At 41.0% G+C, this 18,946-nt stretch overlaps 1 protein-coding gene across 1 annotated transcript; it reads left to right on the forward strand.

The window, feature by feature from the left end:
- The first annotated feature begins 7,957 nt into the window (after positions 1–7,957).
- LOC107709563 (bone morphogenetic protein 2-like) lies at positions 7,958–16,510 on the forward strand. The gene is made up of 3 exons (XM_016514069.1): positions 7,958–8,350; positions 13,628–13,959; positions 14,335–16,510. Exons 2-3 carry the CDS (start codon positions 13,635–13,637, stop codon positions 15,279–15,281), a joined length of 1,272 nt encoding a protein of 423 aa, XP_016369555.1. The 5' UTR covers positions 7,958–8,350; positions 13,628–13,634; the 3' UTR covers positions 15,282–16,510.
- The last annotated feature ends 2,436 nt before the right edge of the window (positions 16,511–18,946 follow it).

The raw sequence follows: 18,946 nt of genomic DNA on the forward strand, positions 1-18,946 counted from the left end.
GAGAAGAGGAAGAGCGGCAGGATTCGTGATTAGGGGCTGGGGGCGATCCGGGCGGGATGCATGATGAGATGGGAAGAAGACAAAATAAAGGGGCAGAGAGGAAAGGGAATAGATGGAGGGATGGACTGGCAGGGTCCCAGGGCACGTCGCTCTCGGCCAGCGTATTTACTGATCCTATCAGTGAGTCTGGATCTGAATAAACACCGGCTCTAGATAAGGAACAGAAGACATATACAGATACGCATACACACTCAGTCTCCGTCCAGTCAAACAAGGCCATCCCGAATCCTAGACTTCGGTGGAAGAGTGATTTGCACATGTATTTGCACATGCTGTCTGTGTTTATTTTAGCACCTAATTTTACAAATGAGCTAACAGCAGAAGCAGACTCATTTAAATGCTGTGCTCTCTGGCATACTTGATTCTGATTGGTCAATTGCTGTATTGCGCCTTCATATATTTCTATATAATAAACAGTATATTATATATTTGAACTTTGTTCATGGCAACATCATTTCTCTCTCTATTTGTACCTACCAAGTTAAAAGTGCTATTTTTTGGCAAAAAATAAATAAATTTATTTCACACTCAGTATTTAACTTAAGCGCTGCAAGCCATGCATACAGCGCCGGACATGGGACGCAAAACAAGTATTCTTTTTACCCCGTTTTAATATGGATTTCTATGGAGACCGGCCGTAGCTGTCGGGCAAGATGTGGGATAGCAGCGGCGGCACATAATATCTGCGTTCTGACTGGTCAGATCACATGTCAATCAAGCTCCCTGCGCACGGTCAATTGCTCTTGAAAAAAAAGAGCCAAAGCAAATGAGAAAAACTGTAATACTGCAATATAGTAGTGTTTGTCTTGTTGCTGGACTTTTTTATGTTGCAATGAACACATTTTCTTTGTGGAAGTTTTAAACTAATTTACAAGTGCGATAAAAGTTTAAGTGGGATATTATACAGTCAGCCGTTCATTATCATAAAATAAACCCCTAAATGATGCAAGAGCCCTTCCAAGATGAATGGAAGACAAAATAATAAAGTTACGCAACACCCTTTGTCTTCGTTTGACACATAATGAGTTTGTCCTGTTGTTTACCACGGCCAGATGTGATGCAACACAACTCTGCTGAAAGAAAACTACTGCTATTCTGAATTCAAGCTTTTAAGAACAACTAAAACTATATCATCCACACAGGCAGGCACCTGTTTTTGGCCGGTGGTCTCTGTGTTACGACCTGCTGTTTTTCTCTCTCTGTCATTTCTCTCGATCTGCCTTTTGTCGTTTTTATCTCGCTTGTTCGTGTTTTAACCCCTGTATCTGTGGGTGAAACATTATCTTCCTGATTTGAGATATTTTGAAGGACGTTTTCACGAGCCACCTGATCCCAGTGATATTGGATTAGGCCGTCATCCTTTCAATGGGATTTCTGATCAGAGATCTGAGACTGGAGCTGTGTTTCATATTCCATCAGTTCTCCGGCACGCCTGCGTGGACACAGTTTCCATGAAAAGTTCAATCGCTTGATGATTTTTAGTATTTTTTTTTCTTTTTTACGACGGGTCACATACAGCCCTCTTTCGGAAAGTCTGTCTGAAGCCCAGACTGTGCTGAGTTTCCATGTGTTTAGAGAGCGATGTATATCTCTCTGATATCGAATGGCAGATTCTGGACATCCAGAGGCCACCCATGAGGACAAAAGAGAGACTGATGATTTGGAGTTTTCAGCAAGAGTCTAAAGTCTCTATAGAGTTATCCATAACATACCGCACAGCTTACTGCTCACTAACTGCAAGGGATCATGTGAGATACTGTTGCAAACTGTTGTGTTATTTACTTTATAATTAGTGCAACTCAAATTCTGATTGGATGAGCCGTGCTCTATAACACACCCTTACACACACTCTCGTATCTGCATTTTACAGTACATTAATGCGCCAGGTGAGTTTGCTATTTTCCAGCATAAAACATCTACAAATGTGAATAAGCTATTTAACTGTTACTTGGCAGAAGAATTGTAGTCTGATTATTATTAATAACATCAGATAGATAGACATACAGACAGACAGACAGACAGACAGATAGATAGATAGATAGATAGATAGATAGATAGCGGACAGATAGATAGATAGATAGATAGATAGATGATTGATAGATAGATAGATAGATAGATAGATAGCGGACAGACAGACAGACAGACAGATAGACAGATAGATAGATCGATAGATAGATAGATAGATAGATAGATAGATCGATAGATAGCGGACAGACAGACAGACTTTTGGTCTCAGGTTAGAGAATTTGGTAAAAAAAAAAAAACATAAATATACCTCAAATGACCGTGAATTTAACGGTAAAAGACTGTAAAAATGCTACAGTAAAAACCTGTTAAATGGTTAACGGTAAATTCCCCTACTATATACGGTGAAAAACTGTATTGGATATATGCAGGTTTGTACAACAACATTATATTGGCTTTACCAGGTTTATTGTGGTTGCTTGTCTTTATTACCCTGTGTTGTTCATCCCAAAGCAGTTTTTTGTTCTTTGCTCCTTCACTCATGTTGTCTACTGTAAACTGTTTACACACAGTAAGGATGGTCGGCATGGAGACGGATTATGGACGTATGTGTGCATGCGTGTGTCGCGCTGCTTTCTCTGTTTCGGAGGAAAAATTCCACCGCTGCTGCGGACATCTCCCACAAGGCTGATTTATTTATTTCAGACGTCCAGTCACCCAGACACGTTTACATGAGCAGAGGAGAGCGCACTTCCTGTTAGTTCTAATCTTCCTCTTCTTCTGAAAGCCCCTCCGTCTCGTTTACTGACCCCCCTCATCCCTGGGGCTGGCCGAAGCTTTACGCTCCTCCTGCCTCCACCGATGATAAACAGAGGGCTAGATTAGAGCTAATTGCAGGACAAGAGTGTCGCTTGCTATCATTTATGAGACAGCTGAGACTCCTGCAGCTGTATGCCATGCGTTCAAACTCTGAACAATGTGAAGAAGAGGTCGTTATCATATATATATATATACTTGCAGCAGTCTCAATAAATAAAATAAAAATAATATAAATTGAGGAGAAATTATTATTCATAAAAAATATATTACCAGAAAGAAACTCTACTTTTGAATTTAAAATAAATTTATTGATAATATATATTTTAAAATATATAAATATATACATGTAGAAGTCTAAATAAATAAAAATAAAACAGACAAAAAGCGCTGTCATGATTTTGTAATTTCTGTTTTGGAAATATTCCCAAAATGGCAACCGATATATACATCTGGAACTGTAGGTATCCTAAGAACATCTAACCTGTAACCTGTAAAACTTGTAAAATCAAACTTTTCTTTGATTTAATTGCTCATTTGGTTTCAGATTCATCCGTTTCAATACATATACTAAAGTTACTGGGCATGTTACCAATTGCATGGCTAGTTATTTTATTTTCATTTACTAATTTAATTGATTGATTGATTTGATTTTACTTGCCAAAGCCATGCTAATTGCATTTGTTCTCAATGCACAGAGTTTTATTCTGGACTTTGTATGTAACTCTAAGTTGATCTGGCACCCAATATGGACTTCATTCAATGAAAACCGTACAGATCAACAGCAGCTCTTGAAATTTTAACCCAGTACTTGTTTTTGTTCGTAACCACGGAAGCAATTAGAAACAAAGTCACAATTACAAGAAATAAGATATAAAGTTGCAGTTACTACCACCACCAAGTCAAAGTGAATGTGCATAAACTCTATTTACTGAACATTAGTTTATCAGGAACTGAAGTTTAACAAGGATTTGAAATCTTTGTTTCGTTGACATCTTCCCTTGGGTGAACTGCTGCTTGATTGTGTCTCTAAAAGAAGCTGTCAGGGCCCCTAAGGGCCAAGGTGAAGGTTCAGGGGCCACCAACACAGACTCTCATCCAACTACACCAAGCTCCTGTGCATTAGATCACTGACAAAATCACTGCATTGATAACAAAACGGGACAAAAAGCCTGGTGCATGTTTACCCTGTCTTAAACATTTACACCGATTACATCATTGGAATGTGTTGTGGAGGAGCGAGAGGTAGAGTATCAGGACAATACAATAAGAGTGTGTGTGTGTCTTTATATATCTGTGATGGCCAGCCGTGTTTTATCATGTAATGCAGAGAAGCGTATGCTGGCAGCACAGCGATTAACACTCAGGAAGCCGCTGGTCTCTCGCCGTCTCATTTAAAGAGCGGCTACGGGAACGAGGCTAATCTCATCACTCTCTCCCCCTCTCTGTCTTTCAACAAACAATGACCTAAAGAGAAAGGAATCTTATCTCAGAACGCACTTTGGAATTTCTATCGAATGCAAAGCAACCCGTGTTTGTCCAGAGAATTATTAATTGTTGAGAGAATTATTGGAGCAAGTTATTCACCTGTGTTAAATAAACTCAGATTAAATACCATCAAAGTAAAAGTCCCTGCATGCACCAGCTCATTTCATTGCATTGAAATGGTCTGTTATTTATACTAAGCTCTTCAAATGCAAGTAAAACAGAATGAATCTGGCGTCTTAGGTCATCATAACCATGTCTTGAACTTTAAGGCGTGGCGTTGTAAGCATTTCTTTTTACATAAAGAATAGAAGGGATTTAAATTAATTTAATGGAATTAATAAAAATAAAGAAAAATAGTCAAAGTAAAATAAATTTAATTTATTGTAAAGTAATGCATTTGAGCTATTTGCAAATAACATGCACGCATTCACTCGTAAAAGGTTACCAAAATGCAAATTCTGTCATCATTTACTCACCCTTATGTTGTTCTAAACCCATAAGACATTCATTCATCTTCGGGTCACAAAAGATATTTTTTTATGAATCCTGAGAGGTTTCTGCCCCTCCATTGAAACTCTGTTCATCTAAAAGTTTCAAGCTTCAAAATGTTCTGAAAAACAATGTAAAAGTAATCCAGGTGACTTCAGTGGTTTAATCTCAATTTTATGAATCAAAAAATAAGTCCTTATTGCCTAAATATCTTTACCTCCAAATGGCATCCAAAGAAAATTGTCATTTTTGGGGTGAACTCACCCTTTAATGTGTCAAAAAGGGCTTTGTTTATGTTTCTTTTCTTTACATGAATCACAAATAATAGACTATTTTTAATTCCAAAACAAATAGAATAGAATAGTTTGCATCACTGGATGTCACTGTCAGTCATTTGACATTTTCTATCCCAACATATTTGTAAAATATTAAATGTTTTGCTACTTCTTACTTCACACTCTTTTCACACTAAAATTAAATGTCGTGCTGAAATTCATGTTCAGCTTCTGTGAACAATAAACTCCGTCTACTTTGATTTAATTGGCCATTTTAAACATTTTGTCATTGATGAGTGTTGTTGACTGCTGAGGTGGAGCAGCCTAAAAATGTAACTTTTTTAATCATGCCAACTACTAACCCTAACCTAGAAAGTTGCAAAGCTATTTACAGTCAACAGAATTTCTAAAGGGGACCATCAAAATAAAGTGTAACCCCTAACAACAAACAGAGCAGCATATCTTGAATATCATGTTTAGTCCCTGAAAAAATCAACTTGAATTAAAAATGATGCCAGTTTACATGAATGTAAAGCTATAACGCCTCTTATGTCATTACCAGTGGGGCCACATTTGCTTTCCTGACACATCAGAGGTTAAAGTGGACGGGAACTCCTCCTGCCTCTGGTGGGTGAGTACGGACAGAGCAGAACGGCAAAACAAAACAAGATAGAGGGGGAAAAGAGGAAGGTAAGAGGAGAAGAGAAGGAAATATGAAATGATATCATAGCCATCATTGGGGTGGGTGTCACGTTTTCGATTAGTTTAACAGTAAATCTCATCTGGTTTCCCTATATGGCTATGAAGAGTAATTCATGGAATGGGAAAATCGTGAGAGTATATGCTAGGACTGAAAATACATGTAAAAAAAAAAGTATAAAGTTTATTGAGCGAGCAGATGGTGACAGTCAAACAACAGAGCATCCCGAGGGATTAAGAAAAAATATTTCCAGTGACATTTGAGGGTTGCATTCGGTTATATGTAATTGTCCTGCCGGCCACAAGCCAGAAACAGCACGCCACAACAGAGAGGAATAGTTTGTGAATAAATTCTCACAGATCTGCACAAGGACATCGCGGCCAATAAATAAATGAATTAATTCAGGATGCCCCACCCGTGTCGGAATGCAGAAGACTCTCCCAACTCTGAGGGCGATGACATTTCTCTCTCTCTGAACCGTTTCAAACAGTGACTGTGAACATCAACTGAGAGCAAGTCTACAGGAAGCTCCTCATTTTTATCATCCAACAGTAGTCTTGCTCTTTTTCCTTCCTTTTTATTTCTAGACAAACTCCCTCACTCAGCCAACAGTTATTTTCAGCAACAGACTCGTTGACCAAAAATGGGTTGCACGTCTGTTCTAATATGGCAAGGATAATGCATTTAGGAACAACTCTTGAAGAAAGCTCTTCCCATATCTAGACTGTGCATCAAATCAAACTTTATGGGATTTTGCAACAAATTCATCTGTCAGGTAGTTGGAACTAGTCAGATTAGGTTAGGACAGGTTAGACAGGTTGCGTGATATGCCGTTATCCAGAATACCATGAGGCAAACTACTCAAAATAAAGACAATATAAACTCCGACTATAATACATGTGGTTTCACTTGCAGTGAATATCATTTGTGGTGCCCACAATGTTTTGTGCAGTGAATCACTGGAAGCAGAGAGCATGAAATGATGTCCAATTTAGACATGTTAATATTTTTGCATATTGTTGTGCCTGTGCAATTTATATATATAGAGCTATAAAAATTACAAAAATATTTTTGTTTGTGTGTTTATTATAATTTTAGACATAAAATACATTAACATTAAATTTAGACACTGACAAAAAGTTGTTTTTTTTTTGGAGGTGAAATTACCAATAAATATTAAGATTTGAGTTTACAAATTCAAAATTCTAAAACGGAAAAATGTTTAAAAGTCACATCTCAAATTCAAATCTGTAATTTTCTTGTTCTATATTCATGTTAATTAATTTTAATGTCTGATTTTTTTTATTGAGTTGCCACTTGACGTCCAATGTAAAATCTGTATCATACAGTCCTATGCCATAGAACATTCTGGAAAGTAGTGTCCTTGCATGGGCGAACCGGTTTCTCTGTATTTGAGTGTGTGTGTGTGTGTGTGTGTGTTGAGAAGGGGGTGTTTCAACTGATTCAACAGATGCAATCCAATCTGTCAGACGATGCTTGTGAGGTTACAGACATTTTCTCATTGCCCTGCCAGATGCATACCAATGCAGTCCACTCCACCGGAAGGACGAGCACACCTTGCTCCCTCTCTCGTCTCTCTTTCTTTTTGCGTTCCTTTTGCACTCATTATATCCGTGCCCCTTTCTCTCTCTCTCTTGCTGGTGATAGATGTGTTTTCCTGGCACCCTCTGGCTGTTCATTTGCACCAATGACAGTGAATTAATCTTGTATCATCATTAGTTCTCTTTCACCTTCATGACTCCCTCCAGAATAAACACTCGCTCGGATAATGTCAGATCAACCGGCCGTGCCGCCCATTGTGTGCTCAACTTTATCTTTCACGTTTTTTCCTGTTTCCTTCAAAAGAAACATTTAGACCCAAATGTAAAGTTGCAAATGGCAATCCGACATGTACTGTGTATTTAAAGCAGCCCTGACCTTATCTTTGTTTGTGTGTGTGTTTGGAGAAGGTGGGTGGAGGGAGGGGGCATCGGTGACATCACTATCAGGGAGGTTCCGAATGGACAGGAAAGTCAATTAGAGTTTAACTGAGTTTACCAGCTGGTAAGAGAGAGAGAGAGAGAGAGAGAGAGAGAGAGGGAGTGAGAGCGAGGGAGGAAAAAGGGGAGGAGAGCACAAAAGAGAAGTACAGACAGATTGAGAGAGGAAGGGAGAAAGTCAGCTCCAAAGCCAGAGGGACAGGAGGTAATTTAGCCGGCATAAAACTTCCAATTATTCCTCTCTCATCCATTTCATTATCCTGGTCTCCTTCTCAACTGCTATTGTGCGTCCTGGTCCTGGCATAACAGCAGCGTCCGGTCAGCCACAGGGAAGCTGGTGGATGTTTTTTAAGAGCGCACTTCTCTGACACTCAGAAGAGGATGACTGCTTGAGGACAAGCTGGAGAGGCTGACGTTATTCCAGAGGTACATTCACTAACCCAGGAGAGGCAGACGGCGTCTACTCCATCCTCAGGAGCGAATGAGAGGAGAGGGTCAGTAACGCTGGAGCTCAAGGACAAACCATGGACTCTGCACACCTCCCACTTCACCTGGACGTGAGTACCAACCTCCGCAGCAGAACACCTTGACGCTTGCAACATCAGTCGTATCCTGTGCCACGGGCAAAACTAGTGACAAGTGCTTGTGTAGAACATCTAAACTTTTTGTAATCAAGACAAATTGACTTTGAGAAGCAAAGTTGTGTAAGTTTTTATTAAGTTTAATGAAGTTTATTTTATTACCCCTTTGTATAACACAAAGGCACAAATAATATAAACTTTACTAAGGTTTTTGCTTATTTGCTGTAAACAAGTTTCATCTCACAGAATTTCGCTTCTCGGGTCAATTGATCTTGTTTTAAGGGGGTTTAGACAATGGAAAACAAGACAATATGTACAATAGCGATTAAGAAAATTATATTCTGCAGTGTGTGACTCAAATCTTAAATGTCAAACAACCACCCATTCCTTACCAAACTGTCTGCTCTATGCTAAAAATTCACACGTGTTACTCACCAAACCCAATGACAGATTCATAGTGGAGATGCATCCTCAGAACACGTGAAACAGGCAGGTCAATGTTTCCACCAAAGGCAAAACGCAGACAATCTTCTGTAAAAGACTTGCGGACTGCTAAGATTGCCTTGCTGGAGCATGCAGAAGAAATGACTGTGGAGAGTATATCCTTGCTGTCCGGGGCTGGCAGAGAGCTCAATATATGCTTTTGGCTTGGGGGATAAAATGTATAGCAAACAAACAGGCAAGCCCTTTGCTAACTGGATAAATCATAAAGACACAATCTGGCAGAAAAAGGAAGTTGTGATATGCGATGTGTCTTTTCAGAGCTTACAAAATGGGATGTTACAATGTTGTGTTAGCTAAAATAGATCATACATTTAGATCCCTCTGCATTTGCCAGATGATAATACAACACTGTCTGAGGGTTTCAGGACCATCAAATCGGTCAAATTGATAACAGAATGTTATGTGGGGGTCAGGGGAGGATTCTGGGAGGAAATGTCTTGTCTGGTCTACTCATCCTTGGAGACCACTTTAGTCTGTTCTTAGCTGAACCTTTGGCAAGCTGCATAGAAGTGGTGTGTATGTTCCTATAACTGTATCAGTTCTGGAGTGTGTTTTTCAGTCTCTAACAGTGGGGTGCATGTGTATGTGTGTACGGTCAGAGGATTGTTCCACTGAATGTTATGGGGCACAATCTGAGGTCTGGGCTGCTGTCATTATCTCTTAATCGGTCCAGCTGGGATAAATTACAGTTTTGTGCTAATATACTCCAATAAAATTACCCCTGCGGGCTACCTGCAATATTATTCTAATGATTTCATGTCTTTAATGCAGCAGAACAGAGGCACAGCTCTAACATTTGTGACTTCTTGCATGCCTTGGGGACTCAAGATATAAGCCCCATTTCCACCTCAGGAACTTTCCCAAGGAACTAAGGACTTTGGGCCGGTACTCGGTGTGTTTCCACCGCAGGAACCAGGATCTAAATAAAGTTCCGGGTAAAAATTTGCCCCTCAGAAAGTCCCTGTTCGCGAGGTAGTACTTTTTTAAAGGTCAGGAACTTTCGGGGGTGGGACTTGGGCGCTCAACACGCTGATTGGTTGAGTTCACGCATTGTATTTCAACCACCATTTATTCGCTTTTTTTTTTTTAAATATTACTGTTATTGTGTCATGAAATGTAGTTTTAAAAGTATTTCAGGCGAGAATGTAGTTGTTTAAAACTCAAATCTGCGGTTTATTTATTAAGACAGCACCTATTTGAAAATGTGCGCCGCTGATTTCGGAGATGTGAGCTCCACACGATCAGCGGGCGCTCAGTACTCATGTATCCCAACGAGAGCAGCCTCAACTCGGCTTGTCCTTCTGACATTTGCCGCTGGCTCCGATGTCTCTGTAGTGGTTAAACATGAGATATAATTTGTTTTGGGTTAATCTAACAGGTAATCTTTGGTCTTAATTCTATTAATCTATTAATATGTTAAAATGAAAATAAAAAAGAGGCAATGCCGTTTGATATAATATTCCGTTTCATTGTAATGTATGTACATTCCCTAAACTACATTTCTGCGTCTATTAATATGTTTAAATGAAAACAAAAAGAGGCAGTGGTGTTTGATGTCATATTTCGTCATATTGTAAATACAGTGAGGGAAATTGCAGTAGCCAAGTCGAGCTGACTGACGTTTTCAAGTACGCTGCTGTTACATCTGCAGAATTACTGGACTTGCGTCGGCCTGTCCCCCGGAGTTCACACTCCCGAGTCGAACTCGCGAAGTCCAAATTACCGAGCACGCAAGTCCGACATTTGCGTAGGCCTACTTGGTATTAAGAAATGCGCACAGACCGTCACCAGACTAGCCTAATCTTCACGGTACTTTAGACTGCGATGGAAACGCAGACAGCAACAGGTCTGCTGGGAAAAAAAGTTCCTGGGACAAATTGTTCCAGGTAATTTCGGTGGAAAAGCGGCTATAGTGTGGATACCTTTTCAATCTGAAAATGTAGAGCAATTCATGTTTAAGAGTGTTCCTTCAAGAACAAAATGACAAAATAGGGAGGGGGGGGAGCGAGCTGGGGAGAAGCAGTCTAGGGAATGAACGAAAGGAAGAACAACAGGAAAGGAGAGCGGAGGGATCGGGGTACGGAGTGAAATGTGAAACATGAAGACAGCGGTGGAGGATAAATCAGCAACAAGCAGAGGCACCATGACCCCTACGGCCCTACACTGCTGACTTCTGAGTAAATCTGAAAAGGGGAAACATGAGAGAGAGAGAGAGAGAGAGAGAGAGAACTTGCTTTTCCTAGAACTGTGTAACAATATATCAATTTTGGAAGTCATGCTTTAGAGGAAGAGAACTGATAAGAAGAATAAAAATAGGGGGGGGATGTGGAAAGAAAGCTGAAAGAGATAAGTGGATGCAAAGAAACCCTGCCCTCCACTCTGAGGTCGACAGGCCATGTCGCTATGGTAATGGCACGAGTCTGGCCGAACCTTTCATCTGCTGGGGTCACCTCTCGCCGTCTGTTCTGGGGTCTAATAAATGCCTCTTTCCGCCCCCTCTGTCTGATTACTGATCTCCCTGTAGAGGAAGTGATTACATGTCGAATCCAATCACAACAGAAACCATAACATGTATGCGGCCCAAATGCACGCCGATGAGGGGGAGGGACTGCGGGGAAGACAGAAGCGAAGGAGTCTAATGAAGGTTTAGTGGGGAGGCGGCATTCAAGAGAACAGCTCCATCTGGAAGATACACCTCTGTGAGCTCCCACTGGGCGTAACAATCGAGTGGATGGGTAAAAGCCACTTAATCTATTTTACTGCCGGATGCTGTGGGCGTGGGGGACTGTCTTATCCTGTGTGTCCTCTCAGGATTCGGCTGGAGTTTGGTGAATGAGTGTGAGCGAGCTGGAGGGGACGTAGAGGACAGCGGGAGGACAGTATACATCCTCTTTTCCAGTGCGTTTAACACCTGCAGTTGAGGATAATCCAAGACTCCCAAAGGAGTCACTGCTCAGCAAGTCCTGACTTGAGCACATTCTACATCAACAGACCATTTAGTTTGTCTCAGATGTAAGTGTTCCTGGCCTGTGTGAGACCACCCAGCACCTTGTAGAGGCATATTCTAGGCTAAATACAAGATAAGCTCTATATAGGCCATGCAAGCTGTTGAAACCATCAAAATCATTTAGACTAATCCCTCAGTATGTAAGAACAGACTGTGTTGACCGTTGTTACAGAAGACAATAAGGCCAAGCATACAATGGATGCCCCATTGACTTCCACTGTAATTCAATTTCAGCTGAAACTGTTGATAGAGTTGCATTTAACCCAAAATATTCATTTAATAGTGTTTCTATCAAAGCTCTCAAATGACCCCTTCGACACCTCTCACGAACTCCACCAAAGTACATATTTGTAAAGGACCCATTGAAGGCTTATGTTGGCTTAGAGATGGGACCAATGGGAAGAATAGATCAATACTGTAAGCTTTGAGAAGATTTTGTCACTAATGGATGACAGCTTGCAACAATTAGCTGTTACTGAAAGGAAGGAGATCTAAGTGCTGGAGGGTCTAAGTGTTTCTGTGCCAATCTGTCCTTTTAGGTATTTTTTCAGGTAGAATTTCTCTTGCATAGCAGTGACGTAGACAGGGCCCAAATTCAGGCTATACATGTTATATTAAACATTTCAAATCCAAGTCATAAAATTTATTTGATTTCTTTTTTCTGCACAGTATATCAATGAATAGATAAAAGTCAATTTGATGCTCCCAAAATTATTCACAAATATGTATAGACTAGGATAAATGTATGAAAAACATGGCAATTTTAAACCTCTCACTCTCAAATTACTTTTGAAAGGTGATTTACTTTAGATTGGGTGCTACCATAAACATCAGTGTGCTAATACAAACTTTAAATCTTTAACCTAGTGATTATTTTCAAGCAGCTGTTTTAGACACACATGACAACGAGTCCTTTTCTCTGGGTCACTGGCAGCAGCACAAAGTCAACAAACTGCCAATTTCAAATCTACTTTCATTATACACTGACCATTATAATCATTCAAGAATGATCATGTGCCTCATGAGCATCCTAGAATAAGTCATGCCACATAATGTACATAATGTAGCGCAACATAGCCTAGCATAAGGCTATATACATTTGCAAGTAAGTAAGTTTGCATGCTTTTCAAGAACACAGTGCACCAATGCTCTATGTCCTGGGTTATTTTCATCTGTCAGTTAAATCAACTCAAGAGACACAGGGTTAATGAATTGGTCTAACAGGCCCATTGTAGACCTCTAAATCAAACAGCACACACCATAATCTCTGTAAAACTACTTCAGTTCCCTAATGACACTGTTTCTGCGATTACGGTCTCCAAAACAACAAATACCAGTAAATCAACAACAAAAACACAAAGCGATAGTTTCTTACCACTCTATACAACAAACCAGACTATTAGCGCTAAATCAGCCAACATATGAGGCAAAACAAAGACACATGGCTCAAGGGCTAAAGTTAAAAATATGGTCAATTGCAACACTAATTGGGACAAGAAATACATTTTGACCATTATTTCTTCTGAGTCAGGTATTCATTCATTGACTGGAATAAACACCATCAATTAATGAAATAGTTCACCCAAAAATAAAATTTCTGTCATTGTGCCATTCCAAACCTGTATGATGGCTTTTATCCATACAGTGAAAGTCAATGGGGTTCAAAATAGCAATGATAAACAAACTTTTTTTTAAATATCTTAAGAAGTCTCACAATGGCTCCTCTTTTTATCTTTCCACAGGTCCAACATGTTCCCTGCTAGCCTGCTGGTTCTGATGGTCCTGCTGCTACCTCGTGTCTCATCAGGTCAACAGGAGGGTCCCAGTCAGACTCATGGAAACATTGGTAGTCCTCTGGAACCTAGTTTTGCCCATACCATTCAAAACCTCCTGCTGACCCGCCTGGGCCTACAGTCACACCCCAACCCCAGTACAGAGGCACGGGTGCCCCAGTATCTTCTAGACCTGTATCGATTCCACACTCAACAGTACCATCTCGTTGAAGACCCAGAGTTTAGCTATCCCTCCCAGCATGTGCAAGGAGCCAACACAATCCGATGCTTTCACCACACAGGTATGAGCAGCTATTGCACTAGGTCATAGGAACACAGATTCCCTTGGCAGTCGTAAAAGGCTAAATTTACCATAAACACAGCACAGAGACGTGTGGAAGTCAATTAACCTGCCTTAGGTGCCAGGATGCGCACTGAAAAAGCTACCCATGGGTTCAATGTTCTGATATTTTTCACTCAAGTCTTGGCATCAGCGTAGACACCTTGGAACAAGTTAAGAAGGACGAGGCTTATTTTCATAAGTGCTCCTAGCAAATGATGTGCAATTATTATTTAGTTGGACAATTATGCCATTACCCAGAGAGCAAGTGTTTGAACATGTTGGAAAGAAAGTATTTCACAGCTTAAGAACTTTGTCTCTCTTTTTTTTCGTCTAGATTCTACAGTCCTGAGTGTTCCACAAGAGCAGAAAACGACAGGGGACAGCATTCACATTGGCTTCAATCTGTCCTCCATTCCGTCAGAAGAGAGCGTGGTGTCGGCAGAGCTCCGTGTCCTGCACGAAGGATCAAGTGAAGACTCTCACGTGGTCAGTCTTTATCTTTCCAACAGTGACCCTGCATCAAAGCCCACACTGATCCATTCACGCCCACTGACTAGAGATCGAAAGACCACAGAACTCTGGGAAACCTTTCCCCTGGATGGAGAAGTGTTTCAGAATCTATCTGAGTGGTCAGGGAGCCTGTCTTTTATTCTGGACATTATTGCTGATAATAACAGCAGCCTTTCCAAGGATCATCTGCGGGTGCGCAGGTCCACCGGGCAGGATGAGCACAGCTGGGCGAGGCAGAGGCCGTTGCTGGTGACTTACAGTCACGATGGCCGCAGCGAGCCCTTTGTGCCCCTCAAAAAGCAGACCCCTGCTGGCAGACGAGGCAGGGGCAGATGGACCGGGGGCAGGTTTAAGGGTGATAGGGGTCAGGGCTCTGACACAGGTTGGCGGGTGGGATGGAATGAAAGGCGAGTGAAACGACATGGTGGGAGGGCTGCTAAGCTCAAACGGCTCTCCCGCGCTCGCTGCCGTCGACACCCGCTGTATGTGGACTTCAAAGATGTAGGTTGGAATAAATGGATCGTGGCCCCGTCCGGTTACGATGCTTTCTTTTGCCTCGGAGAGTGCCGCTTCCCACTGGCTGACCATATGAATTCATCAAGCCATGCTATGGTGCAGACGCTGGTCAACTCCGTAAACGGGGCCGTGCCGCGGGCCTGCTGTGTGCCAACGGCCCTTAGCCCCATCGCCCTCCTTTACCTGGATCAGGAGGAACGTGTGGTGTTGAAAAACTATCAAGACATGGTGGTGGAGGGCTGTGGTTGTCGATAGCAAAATTCTCATGGAATAAGATAAGAAGGGTGGACTTGAAAAATAGAACTAAAAGCAGTAAGTGAGAAAAGAAAGCAAGGTAAAACTGTTATACTAAAAACATGAGCACCTTCCCGTAGTCCTCTGGAACCCAGCTTTGACTTCTTGTGTCCAATGAAGCATTGTATTTGTGTGAACAACGACCCTTAGAAGCACTCAGTCCCAACGTGACGTGTCTGTCTTATGTAGTACACTCCAGCTTTCTGTCTTGTAGGTGTCCAGTAGCTACAGTATGTTCTTGTTGTTGTGTCCTTCATGCTCCTGTTTTGTGCTTCTTTCCTCGTAATCATTACGTCATTGACAACTCAAAGGGACCAAAAAGTGACCGTGGACTCTTATTGAGCATTTGGCGCTGGACAGACTCAAACCTGAGGAGAGGCAATAAGAAAACTGAACTCCTCATCTCTGGTTGCAAAAGAAACTTCAAAGTATGCACTGTGACAGAGACTATAACTGATTACAGGGCACTTCTTCTTATGAGCTATTTAAAACTCACGACACCAAGAAATTATGATGTTATTGTCTGAATGTGTTAGTGCTAATATTTATGGTGACCTGCTATTTTTTTTATGTATGGTGCAGTCCAAAGAAAAGTTTGCTATACAAATACTTCTGTGGTAGTAGAGTAAATCTAATTTAAGAATGCATCAATATAAATATATATATTTAAATAGCAGAAAATATGGAATATTTAATCTTGACAAATACTGCAGATATATAAGTACCAGAACGCCTTATAGATCCATTTAAAGCCAGTTAAAACTGGTGTTACTCATCTATTATTTGTAAAACCACAGCACTGAATCATGGCAGCTTTATATTGGCATTGACTGAACTATGAGGGATCTTTCATTACAATTGAAGCTTTGTGAAACAAAGAAAATTGCCTAAACATTCCACGGTGCCAAATGTTATGTTATGTGCCATAGGTGTGCAAGCTTGCTAAGTGGTATTATACATAACTTTGTGTCTATTGTCATCATGTAGTTATCACATAAGTGTTAACCAAACTTTGTATTTATAGACAACAGGTAAAAAAAAAAACTGCCCGATCTTATTCCGATGTTCTGCCATGAATAGCTGATTATATTTTAGTGTGATGCTTTGCGTGCAGTTTAAACAAAAGCCTTGAGAATGTCTGACATTGTCTGGAGCCATTGTGAAATGTGTAATAAAAACAACAAACTAATCAGGCAGTTCTAATTATCTCAATCTTTGATTTCTTTTTCCAGAATTGCTTTCCTAAAAATTTAATTTGAAAGAATACAGAGTAGTAAACATGCCATAAATAAATACAAACTTTAATCAGCCTTGTTTTAGAGGGTTCCGTGCACTGGGACACTAGCTAGACCAGCTTAAGCCAGTTAAGTTTAGCAAGGTACTGTCATTTCAGGATGGAAGTAAAAATGTAGAGAGAAAGTTATCTGGTGGAAGGGATCTGAAGTGATAGGAAGAGACTTCTCACACACTGCAAAATGTCTGCATAAGTTTATCAGCTCTCACTATAGATTTTTTCTCAACATCTGTTTTTCATCCTGCTGAGGATCTTGGACCCAGTCTGCAGCGGTCTTGATGTTCATTCATCTCATAGTAAATGAGAGGAGCTTCAGTATTCTCAGTTCCTTAAGCCTTTAGAGACAGAAAAGATAAAGATTGAAAATTACAATACAGATAGCTCATTAGTGTTACAATTATCTTCTAACGTGTGTGTGTGTGTGTGTGTGAGAGAGAGGGGGGGGGTTAGTAAGACAATCTCTGGTTTAGCTCCATCCCTAAATAAACACATCTGAACCAGCTAATCAAGGTCTTCAGACTCACTAGGCTGCGTCTGAAAACTGGAAAATGCTGCCTTCGAAGGACACATTTCAAGGTAGGAAGGCAGCAAGGCACGTTCAAATCCAAAGTTAGCTTCACTTCCTGTCTCCTGAAATGCCTTCATCTGGTTGATTTTTGAAGGCAGCATAGATGTGTCCTTTGCTGCCTTTGATATCCCATAATCCTGTGCATTCCATTTCATGATGGTTGAGCTAAAATAAAGTTGGCATCTGAAAGTTGTTTTTGGTGGTCAATTTGCATTTAAATGTATGTTTCTGAACTTTTCGCACTTCTGATGTTATTTCTAGTGAGAAATCAGTATTATAGTAATTAAATATTCACTTAGTTATCACCAAAGCTTGTTCTATTTTGTTGTAGATCATTGAAACCCTACGTGACATTTTGTTTACAAGCTGATTTATTGATGTCTTTCTGCAATTGAAACACTGATTGAGCGATTACATGAGATGTTCATTCATGTTTATTTTGCGTTAAAACTAGCAGCAAAGATGAAGGGATGATCGCGCTCCATGCTGGCATTTGAACTGAGGCGTTTATACAGCGGCCTGTCACGCCACATCAAAGAGCGTCATAACAGCATCTATTGTCTGAATTTCTTGAGAAAATAAAACATTTTACCAAACATTTTCAGTACAAATACATGTATGGACCAGGGATATTCCCACCTGGAAAGGTGAGAATCTCTCAAATTAGCTGAGAATGTTGGTTAAATTATTCAAAACCCACAAGGAAGACAGATCTTGAGGTTTTGATCGGTAGTATAGTTGACAGAAGCAAGAGAATTGAAACCTAGATTAGAGATGGTGTAGGTGGGCATAGGTGGGGAGATAAGATGTTGTACCTTAAACCAGTGTTTTCCCAACCCTGTTCCAAACCAACGGTTTGGATGTCTTCTTTATCTGACACATCTATTTTTAGTCTTGGAGTCTCTATGAACAAGCTGAGGAGTTGAATCAGGTGTGTATTAGTAGGAAGAGTCTGAACATGTGTACTGTTGGTGTGCCTGCAGGAGCAGAGTAGGGAAACACTGCCCTGACTGCAGAGTTTGGCTACAGTCCTAATTAAACACACCTGAACCACCTAAACAAGGTCTTCAGGATAACTAGAAACTTCCAGGTTGGAACTAAACTCTGCAGTAAGATGGCCCTCCAGGAGCATAATTGGATACCCCTGAGCAAACATGTGCTGGTCACTGATCCCCGTCATGGGACACTGGTACCCCCACCAGGTGTCTGAACAAGCTTCAACCAACTTGGTAAGCTGGTAAACCTGCTACCCCAGAACCAAACAAGCTGGTTGGGTCTCTGCTTCCTGGGCAGAGTGTGGCTTTGTGGGCAATGGAAACCTAAAGCAAGAACCTGGACAAGGACTTAGTGGTAGCGAAGGTAATCACACACATGCACACATGGACCAACCAAAAATCCTTCCTCTCTTTTTCTCTTCCATTTTCAGTCTGCTCCTTCCCCCACAGCCCGAGATGAAAAATTATGTTTTTACAGGTGTCTCGCGATGCGGATGCTATCCCCGCTCGGCTGGAATTCACATTCGTTGCTCCTCCTCCCTTTTGCCTTCTCTCTCCAAGGTCTGTCTGCCAGACTACGTGTAGCTCGGCCAGTGCCCTGCTTTGAGTGGATGCTATGGGAGATATATCACCAAAACATTAGAGCAGGAGGTTGGCTCAGGTAGATGTGAGCTCAACTTTTACAGGTACCCTGGGCTCAGCCTGTGTTGACTCAGTTGTTGTGTCTGCCTGTCTACGTCTCGTGTGCATGCCCTCGATGCTCCTGTAG

Source organism: Sinocyclocheilus rhinocerous, unplaced genomic scaffold, assembly GCF_001515625.1.
Source record: "Sinocyclocheilus rhinocerous isolate Xijiao unplaced genomic scaffold, SAMN03320098_v1.1 scaffold656, whole genome shotgun sequence".
In the NCBI taxonomy this organism is placed as follows: Eukaryota; Metazoa; Chordata; class Actinopteri; order Cypriniformes; family Cyprinidae; genus Sinocyclocheilus; species Sinocyclocheilus rhinocerous.